Raw genomic sequence first — 27,887 nt, forward strand, 5'->3', positions numbered from 1 at the left:
AGCTCAGGAACAATACAACAACCCATACAGTTAAGAAATGGGTAGGCTGGCGCCGTGGTTCAATAGGCTAATCCACCTAGCGGCGCTGGCACACCGGGTTCTAGTCCCGGTCGGGGCGCCGGATTCTGTCCCGGTTGCCCCTCTTCCAGGCCAGCTCTCTGCTGTGGCCAGGGAGTGCAGTGGAGGATGGCCCAAGTGCTTGGGCCCTGCACCCCATGGGAGACCAGGAGAAGCACCTGGCTCCTGCCTTCGGATCAGCGCGGTGCGCCGGCTGCAGTGCGCAGGCCGCAGCGGCCATTGGAGGACCTGAACAGATAGTTCTCAAAAGAAGTACAAATGGCCAACAATTAAAAATGCTCCCTATCACTAGCCATTTGGAAAATACATGTCCAAACCACAATGAGATATCACCTCACCCCTGTTAGAATGACTGCATATATACATATACATATACAAGTAAAAATGCTGGTAAGGATGTGGAGGAAGAACACTTACATGCTGTTGGTGGGAATGCAAATAGTACATAGTATAGCTACTATGGAAAACAGCAAGGAGATTTTGTAAATATCCCAAAGACACAAAATCATTGTATTAAAGAGATACCTGCTCTACCATGTGTATGGCAGCACTGTTCAAAATATCCAGATGTAGAATCAATCAATGGGTCCATAATCTGATGAATGGATAAAGAAAATATGGCATATATATACAATAGAAGAGGCTGGCGCTGTGGCACAGTGGGTTAAAGCCCTGGCCTGAAGCGCCAACATCCCATATGGGTGCCGGTTCTAGTACCAGCTGCTCCTCTTCCGATCCAGCTCTCTGCTATGGCCTGGGAAAGCAGTAGAAGATGGCCCAAGTCCTTGGGCCCCTGTACCCATGTGGGAGACCCGGAAGAAGCTCTTGGCTCCTGGCTTCAGATTGGCACAGCTCCAGCTGTTGCGGCCATCTGGGGAGTGAACCAGCAGATGGAAGACCTCTCTCTGTAACTCTTTCAAATAAATAATATATATATATACACAATAGAATATTATTCAGCCATTAAATCCTGTCATTTGCAGCAAAATGGATGGAATTGGTGAACATCATATAAAGTAAGAAAGACAAACACCATATGTTCTCCCTAGTATGTAGAAGCTAAAATAAAATCTAAATATGAGCATGGAATGGTGATGAATAGAGGTTGGAAACTCTGGGGAGCACAGATGGAGTTTGGATTTACAATGGGGAAGCTAGATGGGTTCATTACTGGTGACAAATGTATCATACTAACAAGAAATGTTAATTGGGAAGCTGGGTGTTGGGTATATGGGAACTCCTTTACTATTTCTCAATTTTTAAAGATAAACTGTAACCATAAAACTATTCTGAAATAAAAAGTTGATTAGAAAAAAAAAAACAAAAAACAAAGGATGTGAACACACAGTTGGGGAAGAGAAAACAAGTGTATCAAAACATAGCCAGACTCACCAGCTACTGGGAAAATGCAAGGTAAAACAATGTGATGGGAAGCTGGATAAAGCTACTAAATAGGGTAAAGACAGAAGGCTTTCTACGGCTTGCTTGGGGATGGGGGTGGGTGGGGAGAGTACCAGGCACCAATCAATCACACAGTCTTCATATTCACCAGAAGTCTTGTATGTACATGCTCTGTGACCAGTAATTCTACTGGAAATAGATTCCAGGGAACTCATGCCAGAGCCCACAAGAAGGTGTGTGGATTGGCATAATTCATGGAGGCAGGGTGCAGGAGGCCATCCCCAAACTCATTAGGCAGGGAGTAGATGGATAATGTATGTGGGGAATCACCATGGAGCACAATGCACAGTAATATACAGGTACACGGGAAATATAGAGCTATGTGGATAAGTCATAAACACCATATGATTAGGGTAAAAGTGAGAAGCAACAAGGGACAGGCAGGTATTTGGCCTAGTGGTTAAGATGCCTGTGTTCCATCCTAGAGCACCTGGATTCAATTCATGGCTCTACCTCCTGATTCCAGCTTTCCTGCTAATATAGATCTTGGGAGGCAGCAAGTGATTGCCCGAGTGGTTGGATCCCTATCTCCTGCTAGGAGGCATCTGAACTGAGTTCCCACTTCCCAGTTTTGGTCTAACCCTGTCTTAACTCTTATGGGTATTTAGGAAGTGAACCAACACATGGGAGTTTGTCTGTGTCTCCAAAAACAGAATTTACTAACAGGATTCCTTACATAGTTTACAAATATAAGCATATAATGGTTCCTAAAGTACACAGAGAAATAAAACCATATACAAATATATCCAGATGGTGAGGTAAGAAGTGAAATGTGGTGAGCAGAGGACTAATCTATCTAACTAACCTTTCTCTAGGGTCATGACAGGTAGAGGTCATGATTCCCACCCTGGCTGCTGCCTCCAGCATTTGGAAACAATTTGCTAAAGGTCAGGCTGCAGTCTTTGGGACTGCAGGTGGGCTCAGCTGTCAGGGCCTCAGAAGCAGGGCCCAGGTAAAGGGCAGCCACCACTCTGGGGTCCCAAGAGACCTGCTAAGAGCTCAAATCCATCTTATTTACAGCCTGTCTCACATGTGAGAATTCCGCCCCTGAGGATAAATCCCTTTGATTTGTACTTTTTTTTAATAAAAATATTTATTTATTTGTTTGAAAGTCAGAATTACATACACACACACAGAGAGAGAGAGAGAGAGAGAGAGAGAGAGAGAGGAGAGAGAGAGAGAGAGAGAGAGAGAAAGTTTTCCCTCCACCGGTTCACCCTCCAGATGGCCGCAACAGCCTGTGCTGGACCAGGCTGAAGCCAGGAGTCAGGAGCTTCATCCAGATCTACCACATGTGTGGCAGGGGCCCAAGCACTTGGACCATCTTCCCTTGCTTTTCCCAGGCCATTAGCAAGGAGTTGGATAGGAACTGGAGGAGCTGGGACACAAACTGGCACCTATATGGGATGCCAGAGTTGCAGGAACCAGCTTTACTTGCTACACCACAATGTCGGCCACGGTTTGTACTTTTAGAAGATTTTATAAATCCACTCAATGAGTAAATATTAATAATTCTGACAAAAGGACTTACAAAACAGAGAAGAGGAATAATGGAGGAGAGATTTGGTAATAGACTGCACGAGGGTGTCAGGATCAGATAAACTGACAGATGCAAAACCCAGAACTCCTTTTTCTCATATTTTTTTTTCCCCAGGGCACATGGAACTATGTTTAGGGAGCGCTTACTAGCAGGGACTAGGAATTTTCATACGTATTATCTCTTGTATTGCTCACAAAATCCTCTATGGTGGGAGTATCACTCTTGTTTACAGTTAAGGAACACGAGATCTAGAGAAAGTAACCAGGCCAAGTGCACACTGTCAGTGCATCCATGCTGTCTTCCTCATGCCTCAGGAGCATCACTGAGATATTACGCCAGCTAGTGCTTTCTGCCTGGCAGCTGGAGTCAGGGGTCTCCTGGATCACTCAGGAACCTTCGCAGCTGTCAGAACTGCTCCAGCAGCTGTCATTGGGGTGTGGTGGATCTAGAAAGTCTATACGTCTTTGGAAACTCCTGCGCTAGGGGGACACTGGAGTTAAGCAAGACTTTAGGGGCTTCCTCTTTGTCCTCCCTGCACTTGAGTCCTTATATGTGGCTGCTCTAAACCAGGTCCAATGTCCAGGGATCTGTAGATGCCCCTCCACAACTGCTTTCCACCTTGACCCAGATCACTATCATCCTGGAAATCAAGACATAGTGGGTGACTGGCGTGGGGCAATCTTCAGAACAGAGTAGAAGTACATTCCCAGAGGGCTAGCATAACATAAGCAAAGTGGCCATGAAAAACCTCTGTGAAACAGGAATACAGCAGCGCTTCACCACAGCCTTTAGCAATAAAAGAAAGGAGATCTTTATGCAGGTCAAATCATGTTTGCCAAATCCTCAAATGACATAGAGTAAGCCCTGATGAGACAGATGCTATTAGCCTTGGCACTCAAGCTCCTCCCACTTTTTGTCCCTTGCCAAAATTACATAAATAGTCCTTTTCTTTAGGCCCCAGTCCAAATATTTTGAGTAAAATTTGTAAGAAAGTAATTCTATTCCATGAAAAGTATTCTAAACATGCACAGAAGACATGGGGTGTAACTGGTAGCAGAGTACTCCAGCCTCACCCAGATATCCTGTCATAAACATTTGGTGTGGTGATTAACATCAGGAACTCAATTGACTTAGAGAAATATTATTAGTAGGGAAAACTGGGAACGCTTACTTTTTACCCCATTAAAAGGAATTCACACAACTGTGGAGAAAAGGGTGTCACAAAAAGTAAAGCTCGCGAATTGTGGTTTACATGTGAAATCAAAACGCTTTTATGTAAGGTTTATTCTGCCCTTCTGGGAGGAAGTGGAAGCAGGCTAGTAACAATTCAATTCCATAAATATTTATGTTGTCACTGCTCCTCGTAAAGCCTCTGGCAGGTCTTGCTGTGGAGATAGCAAGGCTGACAGAACACAGAGTTCTTCAGACCTGTGGTTCTTGTGTGGAGTCCAGATGTTGGCAAGTCCCCCAGATGAACTGGGGAGGCTTAGGGATCTGTTTGCTTTGAGGCTGTGTTGAACGTCTCTGGGAATCTCTAAAGCAACAATCGGAACAGAGGGAGCTCTCCCTTCTCTCATCTCTGAAGTTGGATGCTCTTTCCCTGTTCTTCCTTCTCTAGGTTTCCAGCTTGTGTCTCTCACCCTCTGAGCTTTTCTGTTACTAAGTGTCAGGTCAGCCTTCCATATCTCAGCTGGGACCACACCTTCCTTTTCCTTCCACACATGTGGACTTCACAGATTCTGTACACCCTTGCTCTATTCTTCCTTTCCCAGTGCTGTAAGTTTTCTTGTCCCCCATTTCTCCAAGATCTTGTTGAATCTGCTTGCTCTAGGCCTTTCCACAGAGTGAAACTTGGGTAGTGATCAATTTAAAACCCACACAGACACACACACACACACACAACTACCATGAAACATTTTGGTTACATTTATTTGTTATTGTGTAATCAATCCCTCTTGATTGCCATTCTAGAATGTTGCTCAACAAGCATCACCTTTATTAGACTATTTGGGGGCTTAGACAAACTCCACACGTTTTAAGGGCACTTTATCTTTTAAACTGGACTCTCTCCCTAAGTCTTTGCTGCCAAACCGATATTATTGAAATGCTAGTATTTCTGCACTTTGGTCCTCTTTGAAATTTCTTTTTCAAACTACACTGTAGTGTCTGGTAGTAAGAAGTAAAATTTATAGCATGGCTCAATTCACAGGCAACACTGAGATAGAGGAAATTATTATACCCAATTAACATAGGATGGAACGGAGGCGCCGAGGAGTTAATAACTTGTTCAAGATCCTAGAGAAAGCAGTTGGGCCAGAAATCTCCTCCAAGGCTGCGCAATGCTCAAAGGATCTGGTGTCCCTTCTTACAGCATTTCCCTTTTTGATGGCTGATGATCTGGATCATTTACTCAGTTTTTTTGATCCTCAGTTTTCCTTTCAATAAAAGAGAGAGAAAGCATTCTTCGGAAGACCAAACAGTAGAGAGATACGTGGGGGACTTTGATCAGTTCCTAGCAGCGCCTGACAACCGTCAATGTTCCTCTGCATAGCACCATCTCGTGGTGGGGAGCTCAGGAACGTTGGTTTAACGCAAATCCTGCACGTCTATGTCTGTATGCACCTGGCACACCGGCCGGTCTTGCTTTACCCAAATCTCTGTAAGCCCTGATGCTAGGCTCGCCAAGCCGTGCCACACTCTGCTTCCCCCGCCCAGCTTTCCTGCGTGGGTCCAGGACTCTTACCCCCAGGCTGCGATCTTACCATGGCATCGTAGCTCAGCAAGTTCATGAAGTGCGCCACCTCGGCGCCCTTGTACACCATGAACCAAATGGTGCCCTGGTACTGGTCGCCGGCGTCCAGCAGCAGCACGTTCTGCTCGGCTTGGCGGATCTGTTGCACTTTAGTGAAGAGTCGCGCCACGCCGCCCACGCAGAGGCTGGCGTTGACACACTTGCTGGAGCCCTCCTGGTTGATCTGCTCCAGTCGGCTGTGCACGTCGTTGGTGTGCAGGATCGTGAGCTCCCAGGCACCGGCTGACGGCCACAGCAGCGCGCCCAGAGCCAGGAGCCTCAGCGCGGGCGCTGGCACGTCTCGGGGGCACATGGCTGCGGCGCGCCGGAGCAGGGCGAGCGCTGGCGAGTGCGGGCTATCAGCCGGCGCCGAGGCTAGGCGCCCGGCCGGAGGGCGGGGCCCGGGGCGGGCCCTCCTTCTTAGCGGAGGCCGGCTTGGTAGTCAGGCTCACACCCACGCGGTCACCCGATCCGACCCTGGCGGCCGGGCGGCCCGGGCACGGCTGGCGGCTGGCACCGGTAGCCTGCAGGAACAGTGGGGAGGTTGTTCCCGGCGGTGAGCGGGCACCAGCACAGCTCCGGGCCCGACCGGCAAGCCCCGGAGCCCGCAACCCCACTCTGGTGGGCTGCGCATTCTGGGCCCGGGGAAGAACTGGCTCCGAGCGCTGACACGCTCTGACCCTCGCCTCTTCCCCAAGGCGCGGGGTTTTCTGCCGCAAAACTGTGTGGTTTGCTCGAGGCTTGAGGTTGCGCGAGCTCACCACGCCCAAGCCCAAACTAAGAAAAAGAGAGGGGGCGGGAGAAAGATGAGCTGGAGGAGGGCAAGGAGGAAATGCGAGGCCCCGGAGAGGAGCGCTTTGCAGTTTTGGGCTGTGGAAGCCAAAAGCGCGCACGTGAGGTGTGCCGCTTCTTCAGAGTTTGAGAGCGCTTCAGGTCTGCCTGGCTTGGCTTAGACTCTCAGACACCATGAAGTTGTTGGAATCCGATCCCTCGTTTATTCACGGTGAAAAAAACCGCAGTGAGAAGACAGCAGCGCCGCGTGGACAGCTCCCGGACACTAAAACGGACCACGGTGGGGTGGAGGTAGTGGAACCACAAGCCGAAGGCCCCCTGGGGTCTTCTGCCCTCCGTCGCTTTTCTTTCTTACGGTTTTGAGAACGGTGTGTGTATTCAAAACGAAACTTTTAGCCAGGAAGACAATTAGAAGAACCTATAAATAAATTCTCTTTAACATCTAATTCAACTTGCTGCGGAATTTCTGTTTGATGGTTTGATTCTTGGGGTTGAGTAAAGTGCAATCAACAAGCTAGCAGCGTTGGGAGGGAGGGGAGAGAATTTTCAGGTGGTCCACAACATATATAATCGTCAGACGTGTCCGAAATACATCAAGGTAGTCCCATTTTTTAGAAACATTAAAAAAATTGTGGTAAAATATACATAACATAAAATTCCCTGCTTTAATTGTTTCTAAGTGTATAATTCAGCGGTGTTACATTCTCATTGTTGTGCAACCATCACCATCATCCACTTGGAAAACTCTCTCATAGTCCCAAACTCTGTCCCCAGGAAACTGCTCCTCTCTTCCCCCTCCCAACTCCCCCCTCCCCCGCCAAACTACCATTCTACTTTCCAGATCTAAGCATTTGACTAGTCTAGGAGCCTCAAGTAAGAGGGATTATACATTGTTTGTCCTTTGTCATCATTTAGCATAATGACTGCATCCAAGTTATAGCATGTGCCAGAATTTTCTTCCTCCTCAAGACTGAAGAGTATTCCACCATATGTATATGCTGCATTTTGTTTATCCATGCATCCATTGATGGACACTTGGGCTGCTTCCATCTTTTGGCTATTGTGAATAATGCTGCTATGATCATAGATACTCAAATATTAGTTCAAGTCCCTGCTTTCACTTCTTCTGTTTATACACCCAAAAGTGGAATAGCTGGATGATATGATAGTTCTGTGTTCAGTTGTTTGAAGAACCACCTTATTTTCTGCTATAATAGTGGTACCATTTTACATTCCCAGCAGCAATGGACTAGGGTTCCAGTGTCCCCACATCTTTGCCAACACATGTTTTTGTAGTGGTAACTTATGGTAATTTGGACTTGCATCTGCCTAATAATTGTTAATGCTGAGCATCCTTTCACGTGTATTGGTGTTTGTTTTCTTTGGAGAAATGTCTCATCACATCCATTGTTTATGTTTTAGAAGTTTTTTAAACGTTCTAGATACTCATCCCTTAGGAGACATGTAATTTGAAAATATTTTCTCCCATTCAGTGGGCTGCTTTTTTACTCTTTGGGTAATGTCGTTTGTTGCAAGTGTGTTTTTAATTTTGACGTTCATTTAACCTATTTTTCCTTTTGTTACCTGTGCTTTTAACATTATATCCAAAAAATCATACCAAAATACATTGTCATGAAACTTTTCTCCTATGTTCTCTTCCAACAGTTGTGTGGTTTTTAGTCCTTACCTTTTGGTCATTAATATATTTTTAGTTAAGTCTATTTATGGTGTAAGGTAGAAGTCCAAATTTATTCTTATGCATGTTGATGTCCAGTTTTCCAAGCAGCATTTGTTGAAAAGGTGTCCCTTATCAGCACTGCTTTTAAGATAGGAGATTTGAGGGGCTGGCACTGTGGTGCAGCAGTTTAAAGCCATGGCCTGCTGCACCGACATCTAATATGGGCTTTGATTCCAGGCCAGCTGGTCTACTCACTTCTGATCCAGCTCCCTGCTGATGTGCCTGGGAAAGCAGCAGAAGATGGCCCAAGTGCTTGGGCCCCTGCATCCATGTGGAGACTTGGAAACAGTTCCTGGCTTCTGACTTCAGCCTGGTCTAGCCCCCGTCATAGCGGCCGTTTGAACTAGCAGATGGAAGATCGATCTCTCTCTGAAACTCTGACTTTCAAATAAATAAATAAATCTTAAAAAAAAAAAAAAGAAAGTTTGAGGCTCAGAGAATGTGGCTCATTTGTCCAAGAGAGGCCATACAGATTGGGAGCAACAAGGCCTAGAGCCACACAAGGCTCTTGGTTCTGAAACACTCTCTAATGTCATGTCTTGCAAGGTTCTGCCAAATATCTCTTTTAGTACCTGCTAGAAGTAGCAGAAATGGTAGGGCCGGCGCCGTGGCTCAATAGGCTAATCCTCTGCCTTGCGGCGCCGGCACACCGGGTTCTAGTCCCGGTCGGGGTGCTGGACTCTATCCCGGTTGCCCCTCTTCCAGGCCAGCTCTCTGCTGTGGCCCGGGAGTGCAGTGGAGGATGGCCTAAGTGCTTGGGCCCTGCACCTTCATGGGAGACCAGGAAAAGCACCTCGCTCCTGCCTTTGGATCAGCGCGGTGCGCCAGCCACGGCGGCCACTGGAGGGTGAACCAACGGCAAAAGGAAGACCTTTCTCTCTGTCTCTCTCTCTCACTGTCCACTCTGCCTGTCCAAAAAAAAAAATAAATAAATAAATAAAAATAAATAAATAAAGAAATGGTAGGTTTTTTTAACTTAAAAATAATTTTAGTTTTATAGAAGAGCTGCAAAGCCAGTGCAGTTTCCATACATCCCTCACCTACATTCCCCTTTGTTAACAGCTTATGGAACCATTGAAACTAAGAAGTTAGCATCGACACAAAGCATCATGTGAACAGATAATATGTGCTACATCATATATATTATAATATTGGTAGGATTGCTGCACTACTGATTTTATTTGATTGTCGCTAGCTATTCCAGTAATTGCCTTTTGTTGTTGTTGTTGTCCTGGCACCCAAACCAAGATGCCACATTGCATTTACTTGTCATGTGTGTTTAGTCTCCTCAGCTCTGTGATAGTTTCTCAGTTTTTAGTTTGGACATCTACAACTTCGACACGTTTGAAGCGGTTTTCCCAGTACACCATCCCTCAACTAGGGTTTATCTGACATCTTCTCACGAAGCAGTGTGTTTGAGGAGGAAATCACAGAGGTGAGGTGCCCTTCTCATTGAATCAAAGCAGGGGTACATGATTGCAGCATGGCTTGTCACTGATCACTGGGGAATTGCCAATTTGTGGTTGCTTTTTTCAACTTGAGCCACTGCAATAGTTTCTTAGATTCCTGTCCTGGGGATGCTAACACTTCTGCTTCAACATCATTCCTGTGCCATTCGGTTGCATATAGATCTAAAATAGCCTCTGATTATTTGTGGAACTAAGTTCATGCTTTCTAGCCTGGCCTTTGAAGGGTTCACTCCATCCAGGTTTACCTTCCACCCTCCTTCACACATTCCTGTGTCCTCTTTCTTTCCCTCCAAACCACCACCCCTAGCCTGCCCTCAAGCCAAGGGCCAGGCTTCCTTTATCTTCTAGCTCAGTCATCATGCAATTTCTTTGGATCCCCAAGGCAGGCATCAGGTTTCTCTAAGTTTGTAGTTAGTTCCTACAACTCATTTTAAATGTGGTTTTACACTCTTCCCCAGATGTTTAATGTGTATGTTTTGTCTTCCTTCAAAGCGTTGGAATCAGAGTAGCTTCAGTACTACAATTTAAGTAGCATAAGCCTAAAATCTACCCTTAGAGATAGTGAGAGACCATACAAATACAAGAAGGATTTCAGCTCTGGAGGATCTGATAACGCTGCAGAAGGCAAGGCTACAGTTGCAAAATCCTTAGAGTCATAGGAGATTTCCCAAGTAAGTGAGGCAGGAAAGATACACTCACTGAATTTCTGCAAGTCAGGGGATGCTACATACACATCTGGGCTTGTTTTGTTGCTTCATCAGTTGATTAGACTTAAGAAAGAAATGGAAGAAATGTTAAAGTTGCCAAACAAACTTAACAATGCATTGTTCCAATAGCCATGTCATCAGGAATAGACAAAAAAATGAGGAAATATTCTTCCAGTATTTGAAAACCATTATCTCATTAAACAACAATCTTAGTGTTATGTTGCTAAGGCAGCCCCAGGAAACTAATACATGACGGTAAATGAGGCAAACACAAAACTGTGTGATATGATATATAGGGCATGTGTGTGTGACTGCAGGTGTGAGTGGAAGCCAGGTCATATGTGGCCATTTGGACCAACATGAGGATTTGAGATTTACTCCGGGGTCAAAGGAGTGCAGATATTGGAGAGCCAAGCAGAAGGGCCCTGCTTGCTGGATGAAGACAAAGAGGACATTTTATTTTAACTTTTGAACCACAGCAGGGCATACTCCTCTCCCTCCCTGCCAGAAGCTTAGAGATGGAGCAAAGCTGCAGGATCCTTGGCAGCAGAGGGAGGATAAGGAGGACATGAAAGTGACCCCTCAACATCTGACACTGGGCACACAGTCCTCATGCAACCTTCTCCAGTCTCTGTTGCTCCAAATGCTCCCCAGGTCTTGCCAGGATGCTGTGGAAAGAAGGCTACACACGTTCACAGACCACAGAAATATTGCAGTTGCATATACTTGCTGATTTTTATCCAGAATGTTTGTGAATATAATTATACAGTATTAACTAAATTTTTATACCAATAATTATTTTTCCCTAGTAGAATCTTAAGCTTAAAAAGAAAATTTTTATTTAAAAGTAGAATGAAGAAGTTATACAAGCCATGGAATTGATAAGTTTGGACTACAGCCAAAATCTTAGAGACCCTAAGCAGTACTTTGGAAATTTATATTCATTAAATAAAAGTTAAAAAAAAATCTTAGAGACCCTGAAAGGAAAAAATCTGGGTTGTGAAAAGAACGAGGATTATAAGTCAACACTTTCTTTAGTGTTGTATTTATTGTTGAATGCTATTGCTTTTTTGCAAAAGATATTTTGTTCCTAAATTTTGGGGTTTTGTAATAAATGCCATTTACATTTTAAATGCTGATTTTAAAATCTGGTCTACTTAGTCATTATAGGTGAAATAAAGGGTAAAGACAAGCTGTTAAGTGAAAACAGACCTGCTTGGCTATTTCTACTGCCTCAGAATAGAGAATATTCTTCTATTATTAGTAGCTAAAACAGCTACCTTCTAAAACCAAGAGGAATTACAACAAAATTTTCAGTGAGATTCAGAATTGATATTTGCACTGATATTGTATTTTTAAACATAAGATGTAGAAAAACATAAATAAATAATTACATTAATTTGATTGGGAAAATGATCAGTATAGGATATTCAGTCTAGAGGAATATAAATTTTCAGTAGGAACATGGCCTTTCTGCAGCTAGATTAAAAATATCAGCACAAAATCATTCCTTTGCAAGAAAAACCTCTGTAGCTCTTTACACTGAAATAGCTCAGGGGCAGTGTGCTCCCATGACACACATCAATGTCCCTTTCTGTGGTAATACTACTTCACACTAGAAGGAACCAAGGATAATTGGAGAAATGGCTGATTCCGTGTCTGGGGCTATAGCCCACCTGAGTCACAAATAAGAATGTAGACATCTTCCTGCATAACCCACATCTAGTATATGGTACATTAAAACAAGGGGCAAGAGGTCTTCCAATTGTTATGAGAAACTCAGATCATAAGCCATCTCAGGAGATTGCCCACGATAGTTTTAACACTTGGAAGGCATGTGAATGTTGTTGCCACCATTAAATACTTGCTTCTGTTCTAACTTCCTCTTCAGAAAGACCATGAGCTACCAGGCCACACTGTTTTCCACCAACACAAAATTTTGCAGCTTAGAGATTCTTTTTTTTTTTTAAAGATTTATTTATTTATTTGAAAGGTAGAGTTACAGAAATAGAGAGGGAGAGAGAGAGACAGAGAGACAGAGAGAGAGAGAGAGAGAGAGAGAGGAGAGAGAAAGCTGCTGGCTCACTCCCCAAATGACTGTGACAGCTGGGGCTGGGCCAGGCTGAAGCCATGGGCCAGGAGCTTCTTCCTGGTCTCCCACATGGGTGCAGGTGCTCAAGTGCGTGGGCCATCTTCCATTGGTTTCCCAGGCATATTACGGGAGCTAAATTGGAAATGGAGCAGCTGGGACTCAAACTGGTACCCATATTGGATGCCAGTGTTATTGTAGTAACATAAGACAGTTAAATCATTATTTTCATGATTTATGATTATTTTCATGATTTACCCATTTTTTGATTTAGTGTTTTTTTGTGTCCCATTCATAATCTGGGGTAAGCAAATATTTCTGCTACAGAAGATCTTCAGTACAATATTGACTAAAAAGTGATGATAGTTGACACTCTTATGTTCTCAAACTTAGATGAATTAACCATTTTTACCATAAAGTATGTTTCCAGCAAGTTTTTTTGTATATATAACTTTATCAAATTAAAGATATTTTCATCTATTCTCAACTTGCTGAGAGGTTTTGATAATATTAATTTCTTTGACATGAGAAACCTGACAACACTCATAAAATTTCAGACATCTGTCAGGAGTTATATTTGGTGAAGACTCTGTGTCATACTAGGCAAAGCTTCTGCCTATGGTGTTGGCATCCCATATGGACACCAGTTTGAGTCTCAGTTGCTCTTCTTAAGGTCCAGTTCCCTGCTGATGGCCTGGGAAAGTAGCAGAAGATGACCCAAGTGCATGGGACCTGCACCCATGTAGGGGACCTGGAAGAAACTCTTGGCTCTTGGCTTCGGATTGGCCAAGCTCTGGCTGTTGTTGCCATTTGGGGAGTGAACCAGTGGATGGAAGACCACTCTCTGTCGCTCACTTTCTCTGTCTGTAACTTTGCCTCTCAAATAAATAATAAATCTTAAAAAAATTGATATTTACCAGGGTGACAGCTGAACCAGGGATGAACACTTTTTTTCCAATATGGTATCCTCTTGCATTTGAATATTAAAAGGATTAACACAATATTTCCAAATTAGACAGAAAAATGTATAAAAAGAATTATATACATCATGACCAAGTAGGATTTACTGCAGTATGCATGGCTACTTCACCATTAGCAAATCGGTTAATGTAGTCCACAGGCTAAAGAAGAAAATCACAATAACAATTTCAATGACAAAAAGGATTTGACAAATCCAGCATTCATTCATAACAAAAATCTCAGCACCCCAGGAATAGAAGGGAGTTTCTGCAACTTGGTAAAGAACATCTACAAAAATCTTACAGCTAACTTACTTAATGGTGAGAAACTTAAAAACTTTCCCATTAAGATCAGGAGCAGGGCAAGGTTGTTTCTTCTCATCACTTCTTTTCAATTTAGTATTGGAAGTTCAAGTTAAAGCAATAATACAAGAAAAGGAAATTAAAAGTATATTGATTGGGAAGAAAGAAATAAAACTGCTTTTGCTTACAAATAGTATAATTGCCTTCCTGGAAAATCTTAAAGAATCACAAAATCTCTCCTGAAACTAATAAGCAAATATAGCAGGATTGTAAGAAACAAAATTAATACATGTGAGTCAATTGTTTATTCTATATACCAGTATTGAACAAGTAGAATCTGAAAATAAAAACACAATATCACTTATTTATAATGAAAGTAAATAAATGTAATAAGATATGTACCAGGTTTATATAAGTATGAGGGAAACTACAAAATTCTAATGGAAGAAATCAAAAGAGAGCTAAATAAATAGAGATATAGTCTATGTTCATGGATAGTAAAATAATATTTTGAACATATCAGTTCTTTTCCAGTTGATCTATAGATTCAATGCAATTCCAACCAAAATTCTTTTAAGTCATTTTTTTGATATTAGCAAGCTGATTCTAAAGTTTATGTGGACAAGCAAAAGATGCAGAAGAGACAACTCAATATTGAGTGGGAACACCAAAATCAGAGGACTGACACTAATCTGACTTCAAGATTTGCTGTAAAGCAAATGGATATGGCATGAGTATGATCCCAAAGGTTTATGTGCTGGAAGTTTAGTCCCCAGTGCTGGACTGGTGGGATCTTTAAGAGGGGGGTCTAGTATAAGTTAGCTAGAGCCTGGGGGCTCTGCCTTCCTGTATGGATTAATGCTCATGAGAATGTGGCATGTCTTGTGGAACTGGATTCCTACAAGAATGGGTTGTTCTAAGTGAGACTGAAAACTCTTCAGAATCCTCCTTTTGTATACATTCTTGTTGTGATGTCATCTTCCTTGAGGCCCTTGCCAGAGACAAGAGGATGTTTATAAATAACCATCTTTTCTTTATAAACTCAGATTTAGGTATTTTGTTATAGCAACACTAAAAGGACCAAGACAGCTAAGGTAATCAAGACAGTGTAGCTTTGGCAAAAGGACAGACAAAAAGATCAATGGGACAGAGTGGAGAGCCCAGAAATAATCCACATGAATACAGACAATCTTGACTTATGACGGCTTGACTTAGGATTTTTTGACTTTGTGATGGTGTAAAGGCAATGTACATTCAATGAAACCATACTTCAAATTTTGAATTTGCTCTTTTCCTGGGCTAATAACATGCATCATCTTTGGTGATGCTGAGTCATTGCAGTGAGCTGCAACTGCCACGTAACCATGTGTGAGGTCATAAGAGTAAACAAGCATACTTCACAGTATTCTGCTACTAAACCATGTTGTTTAGTAGGTTAAGTGTCTTGAATGAATTTTTAATTTATGACATTTTTCAACTTATGATGGGTTTTGGGGATAACTCTGTCATAAGTTGGGGAATATCTGTAAAGTCAACTAATCCTCACAGCTAATCTATGGCAAGAGTGATACAATTGAGAAAAGCTTATCTTCAACAAATGGTGCTGCAAAAACTGGACATCCTTCATAAAATATAACTTAAAGTGGATCATAGACCTAGCCATAAAAAGAAAAAGAGTAAAGTTCATAGAAAATAACATGAGAAATATAGATGACCTTGGGTATGGTGATAATACATCAACAGTATAATCCATGAAAGAAATTGATAAGCTGGACCTCATTAAAGTTAATACTTCTTCAGTTAAATATGTTGTTGTAAAGCAGTAGTAGATTGAGAGAAAATATTTATGAAGAACATATTTGATACAGGTCTGTTATTAAAATATACAGAGAGCTCTTAAAACGCAGTAATAATAAAACAAACAACTCAATTAAAAATGAATAAAATATCTGACAGACACTTCACCAAAGAAAACCTACAAATAGAAAATTACTGTATGAAGGATGTTTTACCCAATTTGTCACTAGGGAAATACAAGTTAAAACAACTTGGGATACCACCATAGACCCATTAGAATGGCTCAAATCCAGAACCTTGGGAACATCAAATGCTGGTGAGCACCTGGAGCAATAGGAATCCTTATTCATTGCTAATAGGCTCCCAAAAAAGAGGATAGTTTGGTATTTGTCACCAAACTAAACATACTCTTACCATAAAATTCAACAACTGCATATAGTGATATTTATCCAAGTGAGATTAAATATCTATCTGCACAAAAACCTCCATATGGATACTTTCATCAGTTTTTTTTTTAAAAAGATTTATTTGTTTATTTGAGGGGTAGAGTTTCAGAGAGAGAGAGAGAGAGAGAGGGGTCTTCTATTTGTTGGTTCACTCCTCAAATGGCTGTGATGGCTGAAGCCAAGAGCCAGGAGCTTCTTCTTGGTCTCCCACATCGGTGCAGGGTCTCAAGCACTTGGGCCATCTTCCACTGCTTTCCCAGGCCACAAGCAGAGAGCTGGATGGGAAGAGGAGCAGCCAGGACATGAATAGGTGCCCCTATGAGATGCCAGTGCTGCAGGCAGAGGCTTAGCCCACTACACCACAGCACCAACTCCACTTATATCAGTTTTATTAGTAATTGCCAACAAGGAAGCAACCAATATGTCCTTCATCAAGTGAGTGGATAAACTGTTGTACATCCAGGTAATTCAGTGCTGTAAAGAAATGAGTCATCAAGCCATGAAAAGACATAGAGTAAACTTTAGGGCATATTACTAAATGAGAGAAGCTCATTTGAAAGCCTACACATTGGATAATTCCAACAACAACATAACATTCTTGAAAAAGGTAGAACTATGGAGAGAGCAAAAGAATCAGGAGGTAGAAGGGAGGAGGGGATAAATATGTGTGGAACAGAGAATTTTTATGGTAGTGGAAATGCCTTGGTGGGATGGTTTGGGGGTAGGAGGGGAGGTATGGGGGGAGAACTGCTATAATCCAAAAGTTGTACTTAGGAAATTTATATTTATTAAATAAAAGCTTTCTATCAATTGCTCAAACCTGTAGAATGTACACCACCAAGAGTCCACCCATGCTGAGTGTAGAGTCTACAGTTGCTACAAATGTACCACTAGGACATGGGACATTGATGAAGGAGGCTGTGTGTGTTTGTGTGTGAGTGGAAGGGGGTATATGGGAAATCTCTGCACCTTTCACTCAGTTTTTTCTGTGACGCTGAAACTATTCTCAAAAATAATCTATTTTAAAAAGTTAAAAGCGTGCCATATTGGCATATTGGCAACTTATCCAAGAAAGCAGACTATTTTTTAATAGTATCTATAATGGTGACTCTATGATATTTTTTAAAAAATGTTTTCTTTCTTGTTTTAAAACTTTATTTAAGTTATACAAGTTTCATGTATTTCATATACACTGATTTAGGAAGATAGTGATACTTCTCACCCTGCCCTCCCTCCCACCCATATCCCAGTCCTTCTCTCTTCTCCCTCTCCCATTCCCACTCCTCCTATTTACAAAGATCTACTTTCAGTTTGCTTAATGATGGTAAAGCTAACCCTACACTAAGTAAAAGAGTTCAACAAATCGTATTAAAAAAAACACTATTCCTCAACAGAAGAGACTTTATTCAAGCAATTACAAATAAATGGCAGATTATACAACTACAGGAAAATCTTTTTTTCAATGTACAACAAAAATGAGTTTCTTTTTTCCTTAGGCAAAGCAGAACTTGTACTAGTTCCAAGTGCTTAGAAAGCTGTCACTCTTTTGAGCGGTACGGAAGTGCATCCTAGATGCTCTAATTTCTTGACAAAATCTTTTAAAAATGCAATGGTTCCGAGATTCACTTCTGATAAGGGCATTGCTTCTCTGACTGTGGAAAAACTTCTCAGGTAACATGAAAATTCTTCCTTATCAATAACCATTTGTGTAATAAGCAATGAGTGATAATGACTAACGAGCAATGAATTATAATGAGCAGATTTTTTTTTTTAATTGTGAAAGTAGTAAAGCCAGAAGGTCTGCAAAGCATCACAGGATCATTTCCTCAACTTTTTTAAAGAGAGAAATATACAGTACATTATCATCGTCTGTAGTTCCTTTGCTGTGCAAAAGGAAACTTCTATCTAAGTATAACTTTTTTTTAGTAACCATTAATTACTCTTTCCCTATTGCTCCCTTTCCACTACACCCAGAATTTTGAGTGTTTTCACTGTAAGGAAAAGTTCAATGTTTGAGGAAATTGATATGGGAATTGTAATGTCCCTTGATTGGACATTACACAGTGTAGAAACATGTATTACACATCACACAGTACCCCATAAAATGTACAATTCGCTGTCAGCAGCAAGCAGATGGTGAATAAAACAATGAGATGACTATCTTAAGGAGAGCTCCTGAAGTTTCAACCACCAGTGTATCAAAGAGAACCAGAGGTTGTCAATTCTTCCATGATTTGCTTCAAAAGATGAAAAAGAAATATCTCTTAACTCTATCCCATAATTGTCAAAGAACTCTCTCTAGTTTTTCCCCTAGAATTTCAGAAATCTCAATCTTTGAGCCTGGTTGTTGTACAAGAGGTTTAGAGGCCGGAGAATCACAACAGCCTTTGCTACCAGAAGAGTATATACACTGCCCAGCAGATATAAAACTCCTTGCAATGGACTCAAAATCCCTACAGAGAAATTTTCAGGTTAGATTGACCCAAAGCTGTTGCAAAACAACAACAACAACAACAACAACAAAAACAAAAAATAAAAAACAAAAAAAAAAAAGAGAGAGAGAGAGAGAGAGAGAGAGAGAGAATGCCACTTGTTCTGGGGATAATTCTCAAGAGTTCAGTGCTCTGAAGATGGGCCAGGCTGCCACCCGGGGTCAGCACTTGTTTCTCTACCTTTGGAATCTTTCACCAGTGTTTATGATTTTTTTTTCTTGTATTTTTACTTGTACTTTGAGGTCTCTTCTTTACTTTGTACAAGAATGAATTCCTAGGGATTTTTTCAGGATTTAGTTTGTCCTCACCGTTGTTTGGAGTTTTTCTTTCATGTTATTATGTTAATAATTATTAACATTCAAGGTCTCATTGCTAAGTAAAGTTGCCTTTTACCATGTAAGACTTTTTTTTTTTTTCACCAGAAAACTAGAAATTTGGAACAGTGCAATCATCTGTGGGAAAAGTAGCTTTTTATTGGTATTTGTGTTTTAAAGAAAAGAATATGTTGGGGCTGGCGCCATGGCTCACTTGGTTAATCCTCCACCTGCAGTGCCAGCATCCCATATGGGCACCAGGTTCTAGTCCCGGTTGCTCCTCTTTCAGTCCAGCTCTCTGCTGTGGCCTGGGAGGGCAGTGGAGGATGGCCCAAGTGCTTGGGCCCTGCACCTGCATGGGAGACCAGGAGAAGCACCTAGCTCCTGGCTTCGGATCAGCACAGCGCCAGCCGTAGTGGCCATTTGGGCGGTGAACCAACGGAAGGAAGACCTTTCTCTCTGTCTGTCTCTTTCTCTCTCTCTCTCTCTCTCTCTCTCTCTCTCTCTCTCTCACTATCTAACTCTATCTGTCAAATAAAAAAGAAAAGAAAAGAATACATCTAACATAAATTTTTTATACTATAGTCAATATAGTGGGGGGTAATAATCAACTCTAGACAGTATGATGGCTCTCTGGTCAATACTTCACTTTTATTGTTTATTTACTTCTCACAATGGTCTTTTCAAATTTGAGGATAATAAGGCATAGAGAAAAGAAACATAGCCTTGTTCAGCACATCTGGAGCTATCTGGCTCTTTAGCCCTGCTGAGTCAAGATTTTATACGTTTTTATCTCTTTTTCAATGGAAGGCAGCACATATAGAAAGAATATTCTTTCTGAAACCTTGGACAAGACTCTTGGTTCCCCTGGAGTGCAATGTCTCATTCTATGTCAGAAGAAATGATGGAAAAATTCACTTGCCAAAAGTTGTCAAACAGGTCCCTTGGAGATTGCTTGGTGGTGTTGTGGTGATGAGTGATAAAGACCTGGGAGCCAGCTTCCTTGCAGCAATGGAAGAGCTGGGTAGGCTGACAGGCTGTCACTGGAATAATTGACAGGGATGTGATGGAAGTAGTGGTAGGTAGTAATGGAGCCCAGGAAATTTTCTGTGGGGAGCTGAGCTGCCTGTTTGGTCCCACTAAAGGACTGATACATAAAGAAGACTGATACTAGCATCCTGTGTTCCCTCTTATCTTTGCAGAATAGTTTAAATTGATTTTCAAGGGCAGCTGACAACTATCAAATCCTTCCCACGTGCCTGGCACCATAGACTTATTAAATTTTACTTAATTATCTCAACAACCCAATGAGGTAGGTACTTTTATTACTTCTATTTTACAGAAGGGGAAACTAAAGATTTGAGAATTTGGGTGTCTTGCTCAGGATCACAGAGCTGGAAGGTGAAGAAATCACTGCACTGCTTTAATTACTAACTCATTTGTGCCACTCCCATAGACTTCTATGTGCTTTTTTTAAATTGTGGAAGCCCTGGATTTCCCTTATCTGAGAAGCTTTCATGTTGATGAGCTTTAAAGTAGGTCAGGGACATAATCCAATGTTTATGACAATTACTAATATAAGATTAACCTGATTTTATTATCTCAGCCCTCTAACCTCCAACCTGCCCCAGAACCAGTCTCCAGAAAGTTACATTTGTTATGTGCTTATCAACACAGGCCTTCAAAAGAGACAGAAATATTACCTAGCCCTCAACTGTAAATCTATTTTTAAATATCAGCTTTATTTAAGTACAATTCATATACCATACAACTCATCTTTTTAAAGTGTACCAATCAGTTGTTTCACTATATCGGCAAAGTTGTGCTATCATCAAATCAATTTTTTAATGTAAAAAATTTATTTTCATTTTACCTGAAAGATAGAGAGACAAAGAGAGACAGAGATCTTCCATCCACTGGTTCCCTTCCCAATGCCCACAATAGCCAGGGCTGGGTCAGACCAGAGACAACAGCTCAGAGCTCAATCTGGGTATCATATGTGGGTGGCAAGGGTCCCAAGTTCTTGAGCTATCACCTGTTGCCTCGTAGGGTGTACACTAGCAGGAAGCCAGATGGGAAGTAGAGCAGTGGAGATCTGAACAAGGCACTCCAGTATGGGATATGGGTTTTCCAGGTCGCCACTTAACTGCTGCACCTGACCAAATCAGTTTTATGACATATTCATCACCCCTCAAAACAATCACCTCATTAGCAGTCACTTTCCATTTCTTTTCATCTAAGGAATCACCAACCCACTTTCTGTCTACACAGATTTCCCTAGCCTGGAAATTTCATGTAAATAATTTTACACTATATGTGGTTCTCTGAGACTGCTTTCTTTCACTTAGCATAATGTCATAGCATGTATCAGTACTTCATCATTTTTGTCTGAATAATATCCATTGCATGGATATGTATTCATCCATTAACTGACTGACAATTGGATTATTGCTGCCTTTTTAGTTATTATATGTACTTCTACTATGAACATTCTGGAGTGATTTTTTTTTTTATTTGACAGGTAGAGTTATAGACAGTGAGAGAGAGAGAGACAGAGAGAAAGGTCTTCCTTCCGTTGGTTCACTCTCCAAATGGCTGCTATGGCCGGTGCTGCGCCGATCTGAAGCCAGGAGCCAGGTGCTTCTTCCTTGTCTCCCATGCGGGTGCAGGGGCCCAAGCACCTGGGTCATCCTCCACCGCCTTCCCGGGCCACAGCAGAGAGCTGGACTGGAAGAGGAGCAACTGGGACTAGAACCTGGTGCCCATATGGGATGCCGGCTCTGCAGGCAGCGGCCTTACCTGCCATGACACAGTGCCAATCCCAGTTTGTTTTGATAATTGCATTTCTTTTTAAATTGCGAAGTGTAAATTGTCCAGGTTTATTTTCTTGTCACAATTGCTTTAGCAATTCTGAAGACATTTTATTTTCCATTATCTTTTTGGTCATCATCGTTCAAGCTATTAAATTTTGCATCTTAATTTTTTACTAACAATATTACTGTTTTAATTATCTCAGTGTTTGTAGTATTTGTTTTATTTCCAGGTATTCTTTTGGTTTTCCCTGCATGAAATCCTATTATCTGAAATAAAAAAAATTCTTCTCTTTTCCAATGAGGATAATTGTTTAATAGTAACAGTAGGCATTTATCTACCTAAATTGGTTATTATGTTTTGAAGAATGTTGAATAACAGTGGTGATAACAAGTATCATTGTTTCAAGGTTAGTCTTAAGATTTCAGTCTCATGCACATATTAGCTTTTTATTTGAACAATGTATTTGATCACAATAAGAAAGTATGCTTTGATTCCTACGTTTCTAATCAAATGTTAAACATTTTACTAGAAAGGCGTAGAGACAGATAAAGAGAAACAGAGAGACAGAGCGACTCCCATAATTTCCCAAATGCTCATAACGGCCTGGGCTGGGCCAGGCCATAGCTAAGAGCTGGGAATTCAGTACAGGTCTCACATGTTGGTTTTAGGAACACACCTACATCAGCCATCATTGTTAACTCCAAGGGTCTGCACTAGCAAGAAGCTGGAATCAGGAGCAGCAGCTGGACATTAAGCCCAGGCACTCTGAAGTGGGATGCAAGTGTCCCAATTAGCAGTCTTAGCCACTAGGTCAAATGCTTGGCTCTCCACTTTTGTAACTAACAACAAAAAAATTATTGTTGGGTTTTACAGATGCCTTTTCGTCATTTATTGAAGTAATTAGCTGTTTTTTTTTTTCTTGATCTTTTAAGGCAATTATTTGCTGATATTGAACCAACCCCTTTAGTTATGGGATTGTGGTTTTCTTTTCTTTCTTTTTTTTTTCCAAGAATTTATTTATTCATCTGAAAGGCAGAGTTACGGAGAAGGAGAGGCAGAGGGAGAGAGAGAGAGAGAGAGAGAGAGAGATCTTCCTTCTGCTGGTTCACTCCCCAAGTGGCTGGAAAGGCTGGAGCTGAGCCCATCCAAAGCCAGGAGCCAAGCACTTGGACCATCTTCTGCTGCTTTCCCAGGCTGCAGTGGAGAGCTAGATCAGAAGTAGAGTGGCTGGGTCTCGAACTGGTGCCCTTATGGGATGCTGGCACGGCAGGCAGTGGCTTTACCCACTATGCCACAGCGCTGGTCTCTCTTTTCTTTTTAAAAACATTTTATTTTACTTATTTGAAGGGCAGAGTTACAGAGAGAGAAGGAGAGACAGAGAGAGAGATCTTCTATCTGTGGGTTCAAACCTCAAATGGCTGCAATGGCTAGGGAGGGGCCAGACCAGAGCCAGGAGCCAGGAACTTCTTCCATGTCTCTCTCTTTTTTAAAGATTTATTTACTTACTTGAAAGAGTTACACAGAGATCAAAGGAGAGAAAAAGAAAGAGAGAGAGAGGAGAGAGAGAGAGAGTCTTCCGTCACTCCTCAATTGGCCACAATGGCCGGAGCTGCGCTGATCCAAAGCCAGGAGCCAGATGCTTCTTCAGGGTCTCTCATGTGGGTGCAGGGGCCCAAGAACTTGGGCCATCTTCTACTGCTTTCCCAGGTCATAGCAGAGAGCTGGATTGGACGTGGAGCAGCCAGGACTTGAACCGGCTCCCATATGGGATGCCAGCACTGCAGGTAGAGGCTTTACCTGCTACGCCACAGTGCCGGCCCCTGTCTTCTTCTCTTGCCTGAGTGCAGGGTCCCAAGGGCCTGAGCCATCTCCTGCTGCTTTCCCAGGCCACTAGCAGAAAGCTGGATTGGAAATCGAGCAGCCGGGACAAAAACCAGCACCAATACGGAATGCCGGCATCAAAGGCAACAGCTCTATCCATTACACCACAACAACGGCCTGGGGTTGTGGTTTTCTAAAAATATTTGATTTTATTTTTTAATGTTTTATTTAGAATTTTTGTGTCAATATATATGAGTGAAATTGGGGTAGTTTTGTAAAGTTTTCTGTGAAGTTTTGAAATCAGTGTTACATGGTTTGTATAAATAATTGGAAAGCTTTCCAGTTTTTCCTTTGGAAGTTCTTTAATGAACGCTTAAATATTTATTTCTTGAATTGGAATCCCCTGGTATGTTTCCAACTCTACCAATTGGGGCAAGTCAGCCCGAGCATGCCCCAAATTATACATCTCTTCCCTCTCTTATTCCCACTTTTATGTTTAACAGGGATCACATTTCAGTTAATTTTCAACACTTAAGAATAACTGTGTGATAATTACAGAATTAAACCAGTCATATTAAGTAGAACAGACAAAAAAAAAATACTATGAGGGATAATGTATTAAGTTGTCCATTAGCAGTCAGGGCTATGCTGATTAAGTCACCATTTCTCATAGTGTCCATTTCACTTCAGGAGGTTTCCTTTTTGGTGTTCAGTCAGTTGTCACCGATCAGGGAGAACATATGGTATTTGTCCCTTTGGGACTGGCTTACTTCACTCAGCATGATGTGTTCCAGATTCCTCCATTTTGTTGCAAATGACTGGATTTCGTTGTTTCTTACTGCGGTATAGTACTCTAAAGAATACATATCCCATAATTTCTTTATCCAGTCTACCATTGATGGGCATTTAGGTTGGTTCCAGGTCTTGGCTATTGTGAATTGTGCTGCAATAAACATTAGGGTACAGACCGCTTTTTTGTTTATCAATTTAAACTCCTTTGGGTAAATTCCAAGGAGTGGGATGGCTGGGTCGAACGGTAGGGTTATATTCAGGTTTCTGAGGAATCTCCAGACTGATTTCCATAGTGGCTTGACCAGTTTGCATTCCCACCAACAGTGGGTTAGTGTCCCTTTTTCCCCACATCCTCGCCAGCATCTGTTGTTGGTAGATTTCTGTATGTGAGCCATTCTAACCGGGGTGAGGTGAAACCTCATTGTGCTTTTGATTTGCATTTCCCTGATTGCTAGTGACCTTGAACATTTTTTCATGTGCCTGTTGGCCATTTGGATTTCCTCTTTTGAAAAATGTCTATTGAAGTCCTTGGCCCATCTCTTAAGTGGGTTGTTGGTTTTGTTTTTGTGGAGTTTCTTGATCTCTTTGTAGATTCTGGTTATTAACCCTTTATCTGTTGCATAGTTTGCAAATATTTTTTCCCATTCTGTCGGTTGTCTCTTCACTCTCCTGACTGTTTCTTTTGCAGTACAGAAACTTCTCAATTTGATGCAATCCCAATAGTTGATTTTGGCTTTGACTGTCTGTGCCTCCCGGGTCTTTTCCAGAAATTCTTTGCCTGTGTCAATATCTTGAAGGGTTTCTCCAATGTTCTCTAATAACTTAATGGTGTCAGGACGTAGATTTAGGTCTTTAATCCACGTTGAGTGGATTTTTGTGTAAGGTGTAAGGTAGGGGTCTTGCTTCATGCTTCTGCACGTGGAAATCCAGTTTTCCCTGAATTTTTGAAAGATTTCCTCTGTAAAACTCTCAAGTCCTGACTCTTGGGAAAGCACTTACAGTTAGGCAATTTGAAAATATTTTCCAGGGTTATAAATTTCTTAAATTTGTCTACCTTTTCGAGTTGCTTTTAGTAATTTGTTTCCCTCTCAAAAGTGATTTTTTTTCTGTATTTTTAAACTTACTCACAATGAATTTAAATGATCTTACTATTGATAGTTATTTTTACTTTTTCATTTTTAATTTTGTGTATGTGTGCTTTTATTTTACATTTCTATCACAGGGATAATAGAGAATATTATTTGTACTATTTTTCCTCTTGGAATTTGGCCAATTCATTGTGGCCAATGAATAACTGATTTTGTAAGCATTTTGAGGGTAAGTGATTTAAAGTATTTTTCTGTTGGGTTTACTTTTTTGGTTTAATTAGCTGACTGCATTGGGGAACAGGCCCTGTTTTTAAAAGTCCATGCTATTTTTTAACCAGTGTAGTCTAGACCCTTGCTTACAAGTGTGATCCCAAGAGCAGCAGCCTGTATCTGGCCAAGGAGCTTGTCTGAAATGCAGACAATCTCCATATTTAACAAGATCCATTGGTGACCTCTCTGCACACTAAAATTCTAGAGAATTTCATACCCTCAATCATCACATTTGGTTTGGTTGAGACTCTCCTCCAAATCATATGCCCTTTTTAAAGGAGTTGAATCTTTTATTAAAATCTATCAAAAGTCAAGTTTAATAAGACACTGAAAACACTGTACAATGGCCACCACTTTTCCAGGGCAAAACCACAGCTGGAGCTGGCTACTGACGACACTTTGATGTCACCCTTCCTTCTCTAGGCCTCTTCCTGTTATCATTTGGAAAGTCACTAGATGGATTTTGGCACAGTAGACATGGCAGAGTCACACTTTCCCTGGATTGCAAAATCAAGTGTATTAACAATGTTTTTGTTTATATCTTTTTCCGTGAAGTTGAGATTCAAGCTTAAACCACCAGGCAGCGTGCCAGACCTCCAGCTGAATAGCAACCGAAAGAAACAAGCAGTGCATTCTTTCCCGCTTCAAGCACAGTGACTCCAGGAAACACTCGGAAGAGGAACACAAGGAAAGACCAGCCACCAGAGAGCCACTGAGCAGCTGAAGGGTTAGGAGTGGGCACAAGTCAGCCAGTGATATGATGTCACTCAGAAATGAAGGCTTTTCAGATGTAATTCATCAGAATGTACGACATCCTCATCCTGCCTGGCCATGGGCATTTCTCAAGGAAATTGTCTTGTGACTCAAAACATGGCAAACATTCTATCTAGGTTTCCTGGGCTGCTGCATTTCTTTTTTGTGGAATTCATAACTCTGGGGATATCACTAGCAGGAGAGAATTCCAAACCAAGCCAGAGGAAGTGGATGAACCGTAGCAGTCCGTTTCTGTACTGTAAGGTCTGTCAAGTTACGCAAATCCTGTGGCATAATCGTTGACAGGATCAGCAATGACTTCAGCAGAGGTGTGACTCTCATTTAGCTCAGAAGAAATGCTGACCCTTGATCCAACTAATATCCTGGAGAAGGCTGAGTCCTTGTATTGAGGAAGCTTTATGTGAAAAATCTACTCAGTGTACACTTGTGTGAGAAACTGGTCCTGGCTTGTTCCACAAACATGGAAACATTCTCAGAGCAGGGTTTAACTAATTAATCTCTGTAGGTTCTTTTCCAGTCAGTGTTTCTCAGGTTGCTGTGTAGTCAGATTTCTTGGAATCAGGGGATTGCTTTGGTCTGGATTATGTCTGCTGTAGCCCCCATGATACTAAATGGACCCCAAACATAGGCTTCCAGATAGGATATCAGACTTTCCCTCATTCAGCACCTCCTGCCCGGCCCCATTCTCTCTTCCCTCCTTCCTTTTTCCATCTCTTGTCTTCCACCTCTCTATCCAAATTTCATTCCTCTTGGTCTATGTCTGGGAGTGCCAGCAGCATTCATCAATCATCCAGTAGACATCTATTATGCACCAGACATAATGCTGGTGCGGGGAGACTGCAAAGAGGAATACAACATGTGTGGGGAGACTTCCAAAAGTTCACAGAAAATAGAATTACAAAATAACTTGATGCAGCCGTTGAGATGCCTTCATCCCATCTTGGAGTGCCTATTCAAGTCTCAGCTCTGCTTTTGAATACAGCTTCCTGCTGGTATATGCCTTAGGAGGCAGCAAGGGATGGCTCAAGTAGTTGGGTAGCTCCCACCTACATGGGAGATCTGGACTGAGATCCTAGATCCTGACTATGGCCTAACCTTGTTTCAGCTGTTGTGACATTTGGGGAGTGAATTAGCGGATGGAATATCAGTTGCTGTCTCTCTCTGTCTCTTTCCCTTTGGAATGAATAAAAACTAAAAACAATTTTGTTTGTTTTGATGCAAAAATTGCAATGCATGCAGTCTTTTTGTACTATGCATTTTCATGAAATTTTTGAAGACCCCTTGTATTTGTCTTCAGTGAACTGACATTTTAGCTAGAGAAACAAGCACATGCACACATACAGATGACCTCC

General features: G+C 41.8%; 1 protein-coding gene across 4 annotated transcripts in view; it reads right to left on the reverse strand.

Moving 5' to 3' along the window:
* Positions 1 to 6,302, reverse strand: part of NT5E (5'-nucleotidase ecto) — a 105,120-nt gene extending 98,818 nt beyond the window's left edge. For 3 of the 4 annotated variants that reach the window (XM_070073820.1, XM_070073819.1, XM_017345271.3), the window contains exon 1: positions 5,842 to 6,302. In XM_070073820.1, coding sequence (XP_069929921.1) covers positions 5,842 to 6,183 — 342 coding nt within the window. In that variant the 5' untranslated portion in view covers positions 6,184 to 6,302. The remainder of the gene's footprint in view (positions 1 to 5,841) is intronic. The other variant, XM_002714557.5, reaches the window with a different exon arrangement.
* Positions 6,303 to 27,887: the final 21,585 nt, after the last annotated feature.

This window comes from Oryctolagus cuniculus, chromosome 5, assembly GCF_964237555.1.
Source record: "Oryctolagus cuniculus chromosome 5, mOryCun1.1, whole genome shotgun sequence".
Lineage (NCBI taxonomy): Eukaryota > Metazoa > Chordata > Mammalia > Lagomorpha > Leporidae > Oryctolagus > Oryctolagus cuniculus.